Source organism: Pyricularia oryzae, chromosome 1, assembly GCF_000002495.2.
Source record: "Pyricularia oryzae 70-15 chromosome 1, whole genome shotgun sequence".
Classification (NCBI taxonomy): Eukaryota; Fungi; Ascomycota; class Sordariomycetes; order Magnaporthales; family Pyriculariaceae; genus Pyricularia; species Pyricularia oryzae.
The window spans coordinates 4,661,233-4,672,133 of record NC_017844.1 but is presented as its reverse complement, the minus strand read 5'-3'; the positions used below and the strand labels follow the sequence as shown (position 1 = coordinate 4,672,133).

Below are 10,901 nucleotides of genomic sequence, written 5' to 3'. Positions count from 1 at the left end.
AATGGTGCTAACAGGGGATATAGGGGTAAACCCTAGGTGCGGCGTGGTAAATAACCAGTGCTAAAAGCGCTAAATAATAGGTAGAAATGCACTATAATTTTGGTACTGATAAATAATTGGTTGGGGGAGATTTTGCTTTATTTCCCTTACATACTCTCCGACATCGAAGTGGGGGTCCGCACGCCAGAAAAGGTTCCGGTGCCGCGAATGAATTTCCGAAAAACTAATTTGTATGGGTTTTTGAAAAAACACCCTCATTTGCATACAAACCATCTCTGGGTTTGCATTTAAACGTTGACTTGGTGAAATTTTCAACCCGGTACAGGGTAGCTGACTCGCAGGTGCAGGGTGGGTATTAAACCCGGTACAGGGTAGCTAACCCCACTCGCTGACCTTTAAATTGCATTCCTGCATTAACAAAGTAACGGAATTCCACCATTCCCCACTCCACTTCGGCACTAAATAAAATTGGCTATATACAAATAAAAGTGGGCTTATTACATGCAAAATAATGCATATAATTAACAATAGCTATTCCGTTGCACCCGAGATTAGCAGAGACTCGCTATATCGGGAATTTCACGCCCTAAATTTTTCGAAATTTAGAGGGTCAATACCAGAATTTAACAGCCGTTTTAATTCCCTGGTAGCTAGATTAGCGAATGCCAACGTGCAAATTAGCCCTATCGATGTACGAAATCAATACCTACGGGCCCTGGAGGGGACGTTCCCTACCTGGACCGAACGCCAACGCAGTACCCAACGGGCCCTGCAGGCTATAGGCCAAAATTCGGATCGATTAAATTTGCAATACCTTATGGCGGACCTTATATCCGAAAATTCGATTTCAGGCTCTACAACTGCCAAAGCCACTAATTACAGGGCTGAAGGTCGAAAATCAGGGAAAAAAGGCGCTAAAAAGGACGCTAAAAAGGAAAATAATGGGCAGGACGGCACCTCCAAATCACGAAAAAAGGGCAAATCAACCCCTAATTCGGATTCGGCTATTGCAAAAGATAATAAATCCTCCAATTCCAGCGAATCGAACGCTGGAACTTCCATGATTTCAATGGATTTCGAGTTATTTACGGGCTCGATTCCAGGTGACGTTAGCGTTTGCGCAGCGTATAACGCCCTGGAACAGGCAGGCGATTCGGGCGGTAATTTACCGTACCGGGCACTGCAACAGGAGGTTAATTCCGCTATTAGCGGGGTTATAGAATTATGTTCGGAATCGGATTCGGAACCCGATTATACCGGTAAAACGCTAAAACCACAGGTATTAGCAACTAATTCTAAGGCTAAGACGAAGCCTGGAAGCGGCGTAAATAGGGACCCTAAGCCCCGACGGCTAGGCTACCCGGTCCTGTACGATACAGGTAGCACGCACCATATCTTTGCAAATAAGCAATTTTTTACCGATTATACCCCCGGCTCAACAGTCGAAATCGGTACCGGAGGTGGCCCTGTTAGGCCTATTGGCACTGGAACTGTTAAAATACAGGTCCGGTATGGCTCCAAAATTGACGAATTTAGAGAGGTTACGTTAAATAACGTGCTATATATCCCCTCGTTTGGAATAAATATCGTTAGTGGGCTAATACACTACAATACAGGGGGCGTATTATTAAAAAATACCCTGTACGATCGGGATCGCAAGGCGTGGGGACGCCTAAATACCGCCAAAAATTCGTTCTGTTTGGAGGTAAAAGGGTGCGATATCCTTATTCGAAATACTACATCTACGGTTTCGAATTACGCCTGTGTAATTGGTGAATATAGCACCGCCTCTAGCCTAACCTTACAGGGGGTTACAAAGGGCTACGCAGCCCCGTTGGAGGTAAAACTAAATAATATAGTCCCTGAAGACCAAGACGACTATAAAATCTACACCGATTCGGAACCGGGAGAAAATACGGTAACGGAAGTGTTAAATCCCAAACAAAATAAGGATATAACCGTAGATTTACCTGTAATGCAGAAATTTAGTGCAAAAACCCCTGAAAATCCACGTGAGATTGGGCCCCGTAGGCCCGGTAAGCCGCTAGATGACCCTTTTAAGCAGCCTAATACAAAAGGGGCTAATACCGAAAAAGAGGGGGTTTCCCACACAAGAAATCCGTTGTTAGAACCTCCTTTAGTACCGGAATTAGTGCAGGCCCCTGTAAATTACCTCCCTTTAAGCCTAAATCGAACTACCGATGGTTGGGTAACAGCTGAAGGAGACGGAATTACAGGCGATTGTGACGAAATCCAGGCCCAAAAAGCCCTGTTATGGCACAGGCGCTTAGGGCATATAGGGTTGTTATTGCTTAAAAAGACCGCTAAAAACGCAGACGGTCTACCTAATTTCGACAAAATTAGGGCTATTACCTGCATTACTTGCATTAAAGCCACCTCTGTTAGGCGTACAAATAAAGGGGCACTCCCTACACCCCCTAATATCCTCGATTCCATAGAGGGTGATACAGTAACCCTTAAACCTAACCCTCACAATAAAAAACCCGTATTTTTGTTATTAGTGGATCGAAAATCACGTTTTCGGTGGTCGATCTCACTACGGAATAAAGCCGGACCTACGGTTTTAGTGGCTATTAAAGGCTTTTTTAAGGTTTTAAAAGCTACGTACGGGCGCTACCCCACTAAATTTCATTTTGATGGGGGGCACGAGGTAAATACAGAGCTTCAAGATTGGTTTGCAAGTAAAGGTGTTAATTTTAGCACCTCCAACCCCTACAACCATGGCCAAAACGGGCTAACGGAACGGTCCGTTAGGGTTATTTTGGATAGGCTAAGGTCTACCATTTTAGCGGCAGGTCTACCACTATATTTATGGTGTTATTTACTGTCAGCCGTGGTTGATTTAGTTAACCGTACAGCGGTAACTAACAGGGAGTTAACACCCTACGAGGAATTTTATTCCGAATTTCAACCTGGATTACCACACAGGCCTAATTTAGGCCATTATCGGGTTATTGGTACCGTATGCCAGGCTATTATACCGCTGGAAAAACGCCAAAAATCCAACAAATTGGCTCCCCGAACGGAAACAGTAAGGCTTTTAGCCCATTTATCCAATTCTACAGCGTTGGTTTACGCCCCCGCCAGACGGGCCGTATATAAAACCTCTACCGTAAAAATTTTAGAGGGTATACCCGCTGAAAATTTGGCTATTCCAGGGGAAACGCTACAGATTTCAGAGGGGGAAAATCCAGATTTAGAGGGGGATTCTAATTCTGAACCTGAAGACGAAATCTACAGCGCCAAAACTTTGGATCCAGTGGATAATAATCCCCTACCTCCCGCAATTACAGTTCCTCCCTGGCCTGTACAGTCTACTGTTCGCCCCCCAGAGCTTATAACGGTAGCGGTGCCTAATTCAGCACCTAAAATAACGGAAGTTCCGGTGTTTTCGGCACCTAAAATACAGAATATGGAGTTAAATTCGCAGTTCGAAAACCCAGATCCTATGGATATCGATTACGTGCATTATCTTTGTTATCAAACCCAAAAGAAAACAAAGAAAAAGCCCACTAAAGACGGCGAACCAAATAGCTACCAACAGGCCCTAAAAAGCCCTGAAAGTGCTAAATGGTTAGCAGCTTTAGCGTCTGAATTCGACCAGATCGTTACTGCAAAAACCTTCCGTTTTATCCCTAAAATTAAAATGCATACAGGCCGTAGACTAATCTCTACCCGGCCGGTGTTTAAATTAAAAAAGGATGAAAATAATAAGCCTATAAAGTATAAAGCCAGGCTTGTTGTTAGGGGGTTTTTACAGGTCGAAGGCCTAGATTATATCGAGACTTTTGCTAGCACTAGTATACCGCCCACCTGGCGTATATTATTGGCTATAGCTAATGCACAAAATTGGGAAATAGAACAAATCGATTTTATCGGTGCGTTTTTAAATAGTGACCTTACCGACGTAGATATTTATTTGCAAATTCCAGAGGGTTTTAGCGATTGGGCTAGATCTTGCAGCCCTACTACCGCTAAAATTTTAGTGCAAATGGGCTATAATCCAAAGGAAATGCAAGTTATACTGTTGGAAAAGGCGCTATACGGTCTGAAACAGGGCCCAAGAGAATGGCAAACAAAGCTAAAAAGCCTACTTTTTACAGAAGGTTTTAAGCCGCTAATCTCTGATCCAGCTGTCTTTTATAATGCTAAATCCAAGCATTTCATTGTTACTTTTGTTGACGATTGCCTGCTAATAGGTCCTAAATTGCAATATATTCAGGATTTAAAAGCCCGTTTTAACAAAATATACGCATTGGAAGACAGGGGCCCTGCAGCCTATTTTCTAGGCGTTCAGATTATAAGGGACAGGCCTAACCGCCTGCTTTGGCTCCATCAAAGTCAGTATATAGAGGAAGCATTAGCAACGTTCGGATTAGCTGATTGCAAACCTATTTCTGTTCCCTTACAGCCGGGTGTGCTAAAATATAGTGGGGGCAAACCCGTAAATGCGCTAGAAATCAAATTGTTACAGCGTATTATCGGCACCCTAATGTATTTAATGCTATTAACGCGCCCGGACATCGGTTTTGCGGTTCAATGGTTATCTCGTTTTTTAACGAAAGCCACTACAATCCACATAACGGCAGCTAAAAACCTACTTCGCTACTTAGCAGGTACTAAATCCCTAGCAATCTGCTACGGAAATAGGGTAATTAAAGCTAATTTACCACCTAACTCTTTGATTGGGGGTTTTAAAGGCCTAAAATTACTTGGTTTTAGTGACAGCGATTTTGCCGGGGCTAGGGAAGATTCAAAATCCACTTACGGATATTTGTATACCCTATCTGGGGGCCCTATAACGTGGAAGTGCAAAAAGGCTAGTACTATAGCTTTAAGCACCCCAGAAGCCGAAACCGACGCCTTAGCGGAAGCCCTGCGTGAAGCACAGTGGCTTAAAAGCCTATTTACAGAGATTGGACTACCTGTAAAAGGCCCTATTGCAATATTTGGAGATAATACAGGCTCTATAGCTAACGCACACAACCCTACGCACCACCAACGTACTAAACATACGTTATTAAAATTTCACTACGTAAGGGAGTTAGTTACAGAAGGATTAGTGACCCTAAAATACCTGGAATCCAAACAAATGCCCGCTGACGGCCTTACAAAGCCCCTAACGCTTCCAATTCACAAGGTTTTTTTAGAGCTTATAGGGTTAAAACCCCTGTAAACTTAGTTTTTACCTATTGAATTGTAGGGCACCTAGTTAGTTCGTTAGCTAACTACCACCATTTTTCTCCTTTGTTTGCAATTATTGGATTTTTGTTAGCCCGACACCAACCGATCTACCCAAACCTACCCTGCTCAGGTTGATTATTAAGCAACTTATACCGACCTTATACCCGAAGTCGAATCCGAATTTAATTAGCTCGCGTTTTGGGCGACCTAGCGATTTTTAATCTACCCTATATATTAAACTTTTCTGGGATCCACAACAACGAACAGCCAGATTAGCTACCTGGCTTAGTAGTAAGTTCCGTTGGTTATAATCTGTAGGTCGTGGGTTCGAATCCGGGGGTTGTTACAATTCTGGGGGTCTTTTTCAATTCGGGGGTTCAGTCAATCGGGGGTTTGGTACAAAGGGCTTATTCATCCAGGGGGTTCGCACCGGGGGTTCGAGTTGGGTTGGGACACAAGGGGGAATTTCTTTTGTTTTTTTGTTTTGGGGGTTTTATTTTACGTACTTTTCTTTTCCGACTTTATTTTTGGATTAAGTAGCAAAAGAGAGGGGGTGTTAATTATATGCATTATTTTGCATGTAATAAGCCCACTTTTATTTGTATATAGCCAATTTTATTTAGTGCCGAAGTGGAGTGGGGAATGGTGGAATTCCGTTACTTTGTTAATGCAGGAATGCAATTTAAAGGTCAGCGAGTGGGGTTAGCTACCCTGTACCGGGTTTAATACCCACCCTGCACCTGCGAGTCAGCTACCCTGTACCGGGTTGAAAATTTCACCAAGTCAACGTTTAAATGCAAACCCAGAGATGGTTTGTATGCAAATGAGGGTGTTTTTTCAAAAACCCATACAAATTAGTTTTTCGGAAATTCATTCGCGGCACCGGAACCTTTTCTGGCGTGCGGACCCCCACTTCGATGTCGGAGAGTATGTAAGGGAAATAAAGCAAAATCTCCCCCAACCAATTATTTATCAGTACCAAAATTATAGTGCATTTCTACCTATTATTTAGCGCTTTTAGCACTGGTTATTTACCACGCCGCACCTAGGGTTTACCCCTATATCCCCTGTTAGCACCATTTTTATTAACAGCTATCTTCCAGGGTCTTATAGGCCGTTACAGGGCTGGAATGCCATGCAATGGATTCTAAAGGTTCCTTGGTTAGGCTGTCTTTAATAAGCAATAATAGGACTGATTGCTCATGTTCCGGTAGGCTATAGCCAATTTCAGGGTTGGAAATAAATTCCGCAGCTTTTATAGCCCTGAATTGTACTATAAGTGCCTGTTTCCACAGGTCGTAATTGCTAGCCCCTACTAATTTGCAATTTTCGGGGAAGGAAAATACCCGTTTTGATAGTTCTTTACCTATCCCGTCACCTAGAATTAGGTTACCGGGTGGATTAGGTGGTGCGGTAGCGGTATTAGCGCTAAAAATCTGTGGGTTGGCCTCCAGATTACCGCTATTGGGGGTATTAATACCCGCAATACCACTAAAACTAGTGGGTTCACCATTTTTCAGCGTCAACAGAGATGTTAACTGTTGAATTGTGTGCTGAAGTTGATCCAATTGCGTAGTTAACGCTTTTAATTGCAGGTCTTGCGCCTGTAATTTAGCGGTTAGAACTTCATTCGGGCTGGATTCAGGGCCCCTATCCGGTGGAATTGGGCCTGGGAGGCCCGACATAGGGCTGTCTTCCATTGTAGGGTGGCCTGAATTATAGTTAAAAACTAACCTAGTCGCCTAAGGGTAAATACCCCAATCTAGGATTTTCTATAGCCGTTTGCCTTCTAACGGTTACAGGCCTATACTTGCCAAATATAGGGCTTATTGCTATTTTCAATGATCGAATCCACTGAAAATACAGGGTTGGAATCCCTAAATCCACAATTAATGGGTGCCCTGGTATTATTTGTACCGATCCAGGTGCACTAGCGATCGAAAGTTCAATTCGCTAGGTGGGTGCAGGGTAACCTGCAGGGTAATTTGCAGCGTTCGGTTAGTGGATCACTGGGCTATTAGCGGGCGAATACAGGGGTTTTGGCCCTGACTCGTTAGCGCAAACCCTAATTAACGCACTAAAAATTTGAACCAATCGCAATAGCGATGCACAACCCATAAAAACCACACCAAAAATTTTGGGATTTGCAATCGAGCGAGCGCTGCAGTGCCTGAAAATTGGGCCTGAGTCAAACGCTAATATAGCGACCCCTCACTGTAATTACAGGGGGGATAGGTGCTAACGTAGCACCTATAACCAACAATTTGCACAAAAACAGCAATATCTTCGTCAATATACGTGCTGCGGATATGCGACAATAACCAAATTAAAGCCTGAAAACAGGGCTTTCCAATAATGCAAAGTGCGCTTTAGTGCACTAGCTAGAACCTTTCCGGGCTCATAACCTGTTAATAAAAATGGTGCTAACAGGGGATATAGGGGTAAACCCTAGGTGCGGCGTGGTAAATAACCAGTGCTAAAAGCGCTAAATAATAGGTAGAAATGCACTATAATTTTGGTACTGATAAATAATTGGTTGGGGGAGATTTTGCTTTATTTCCCTTACATACTCTCCGACATCGAAGTGGGGGTCCGCACGCCAGAAAAGGTTCCGGTGCCGCGAATGAATTTCCGAAAAACTAATTTGTATGGGTTTTTGAAAAAACACCCTCATTTGCATACAAACCATCTCTGGGTTTGCATTTAAACGTTGACTTGGTGAAATTTTCAACCCGGTACAGGGTAGCTGACTCGCAGGTGCAGGGTGGGTATTAAACCCGGTACAGGGTAGCTAACCCCACTCGCTGACCTTTAAATTGCATTCCTGCATTAACAAAGTAACGGAATTCCACCATTCCCCACTCCACTTCGGCACTAAATAAAATTGGCTATATACAAATAAAAGTGGGCTTATTACATGCAAAATAATGCATATAATTAACAGGTTTTAATAAATGGTTTTTTAAGGGTGGTAATTTAACGATAAAATTTATTATAATAATTTATTATATTTTATTGGGGGTTAGTAAAGGTTATAAAAGCCCGTAAAATTTATATTTTGCGGATTTGTTTTTGGTATAAAGTTCGCAATTTTTAATGGTTTTTCGTATTTTTTATCGTATTTCTTGGAAATTGTAATATTATTTTAACCGTTTTTATATTTTGGAAATTTTTTAATATCCGTGGGTTTTATTTCCGTGGATCTTCCGTATTTTTTTAGCGTGGTTACCGTATTTATTATTATTAGGTTTCGGTATATTAGTAAAAGGTTTCCGTTTCCGTTTATAATAAAAATAACCCGTATTTTCTTTAATATTATATTTTTGTAATTTGGTTTTCGGTTAAACGCGTCGGTTTTGCCGTTTTTTGTTTTTTTTCGGTAAATGATTTTAAAATGGAATTTTGATAGGAATTTTAATTATTTAATTTACTGTTTATTTAATATTTTGTTAATAATAAGATGGATTAAATTTTTGTAGTCCGTATAAATTAACATTTCGTATTTAATTCCGGATAATTGTAATTTCTATTTTTTAAATATTTAAACAATGGTTATAAATTCTTTATTGTAAATTTGGTAATTAAATTTTGGTTTATATAATTTTTGTAAAAAAAAGCGCAAAAATGCAACCGTTTTTTTTCGTTTCGTTAATTAAATTATCCTCCGATTATATAATCCAATACGTCGGTTTCGATTTCGAAAAGTTTCGTTAGGTTTAGTATTTTGAAAATTGGTTTTTTGGTTATTGCGTTTCGTAATTGTTTAAAAATTTATTATATTTGTTCCGTCCATTGGAAGTCCAAATTCTTTTAATTATATTGGTTAATGGGGTGGTAATTGCGCCGTATTTTTTAATAAACCTTTTATAAAAATTTACGAATTCGAAAAATGCCCGAACGTTTTTTACGTTTTACGGTTAAAATTATTTTTTTATTATTCGGATTTTTAATTTTTCTATTTTAATTTTTCCAGGTGCAATAATATATTTTAAAAAATTAATTTATTTGTTATAAAAAAAATATTTTTTTGGTTTAATCAAAAGTTTAACGTTTTGTAATTTTTGTAAAATTATATAAACGTATTATTTATATTTTTCCAACGTTTTGGAAAAAATAAGAATATTATCCAGGTAAATAACGACGAAAATATTTAAATATTTTTTAAAAACGTGGTTAATTATAATTTGGAAGGTTATTGGGGCGTTAATAAGGCCGAAAAACATTATTAAATATTTGTAATATTTTCGTCGGGTGCGAAACGTTATTTTCCATTTTTCGCCTTTTTTTATACGAATTAAATTATTGTTACGACCAGGATTGGTACCGACACGATTGGGCAAGAACGAGAAAGATGTCGGGAACCCAAGCCAGGACAACCAAGGAGCACGAGGTCACGTGGTGATAAGATAAGAAACCCTAACCCGATCACCAGGGCCGGAGTGATCACGATCATCGCCAAGGAAGTGATCAACCCAACTGTAATTACCCCAGGGTGATTATAATCATTTATACGGGAGTGATCACACCTGGGACATAGTTTATATAAGGCACGCTTATTACCATGTAGATAGATTCGATTGTAGGATTGCTTAGCAGCAATTAAACTCTAGTTAACCTTAATATTTACTTGAAAACGATCATAACTTCACCCCCAGTTATTGAGAACCCCAGTTACCCAGTTAGACGCTCAGTTGTTTCAACCCACTGTATTTTACCATAAGAACAGGTTACCCCGATACCTTGATCGTAACATTTTAATTGCTCCTGTTCAATATTTTGCTTTAAAGCATACCGAGCAATATCCGACAACATGTCTTCCCAAACGTCCAAAAACAACACCCCCAGCACCCCGGCTACGAGCAGCAAGGCGGCCCAGAAAGCCCCTGTTCGGCCCAAGGACGATAGCGATAGCGAGGACGAGGAAGACCAGCTCCGCAGGCAGGTTGCTAGGACCAACCAGGAGCTCCACGAACAGACGCTCCGCGCAACCCAACTTTAAGAGGAACTCCAGGCTTTCCGAGCCAGTGCTAACGTTACCTCAACCCCTTTTGATGGGCGCGAGAGACTTAAGCTTAACCCCCCAGCCACGTTCGATGGCATACCTAGACAACTTAAAGGGTACCTTGTACAGGTACGCACCTACCAAGCATTTCATTTGGAAATTTTCCGCAATGAAACAGAAAAGGTGGTACACGCGGCCACCTTCCTCCGAGGACGAGCCTTGTCTTGGTTCGAACCTCTGTTGCAGGAATGGCTTAATGTACCCCCCGAAGAACGACGCCAAGAAGTTACCGACATTTTTTCAACCTTCGCAGGGTATGAACGCACCCTCCGTTCCTTGTTCCAGGAACCCGATGAGAAACGACAGACCGAACGAGACTTGGCCAACTTACGACAAACCAAGTTAGCCTCCGCTTATATAGCCGAATTTAAAAGGCTAGCAACAAGGCTGGATATGACCGAAGAAACCAAGATCCTCCAGTTCTACCAAGGACTGAAGTTAGAAATAAAAGACGAAATATCCAAGCTCGACCGACCCGAGGATTTCCTCGAGTACGTCGAACTTGCCATCAAATTTGACAACCGGATTTACGAACGCCGACAGGAAAAATAAGGCGGACAGCGAATGTTCGTCACCTCGACTCGATAAGCCAACACGGGACGCAAGTACCAACACCCTTAACCCATATACCACA

At 41.5% G+C, this 10,901-nt stretch overlaps 3 protein-coding genes across 3 annotated transcripts; 1 reads left to right on the top strand and 2 right to left on the bottom strand.

Annotated features, from left to right (window-relative positions):
• Positions 1–5,791: 5,791 nt before the first annotated feature.
• Positions 5,792–6,254, top strand: MGG_16314 (uncharacterized protein; the record flags this gene model as incomplete). The annotated part of the gene is made up of 3 exons (XM_003710074.1): positions 5,792–5,906; positions 6,064–6,132; positions 6,196–6,254. Coding segments are annotated over 3 exons (243 nt in total), but the record flags the coding sequence as incomplete, so codon positions are not given.
• A 318-nt stretch (positions 6,255–6,572) lies between these two features.
• Positions 6,573–6,905, bottom strand: MGG_16313 (uncharacterized protein; the record flags this gene model as incomplete). The annotated part of the gene is made up of 1 exon (XM_003710073.1): positions 6,573–6,905. A coding segment is annotated over one exon (333 nt), but the record flags the coding sequence as incomplete, so codon positions are not given.
• Positions 6,906–7,653: 748 nt separating this feature from the next.
• Positions 7,654–8,116, bottom strand: MGG_16312 (uncharacterized protein; the record flags this gene model as incomplete). The annotated part of the gene is made up of 3 exons (XM_003710072.1): positions 7,654–7,712; positions 7,776–7,844; positions 8,002–8,116. Coding segments are annotated over 3 exons (243 nt in total), but the record flags the coding sequence as incomplete, so codon positions are not given.
• Positions 8,117–10,901: the final 2,785 nt, after the last annotated feature.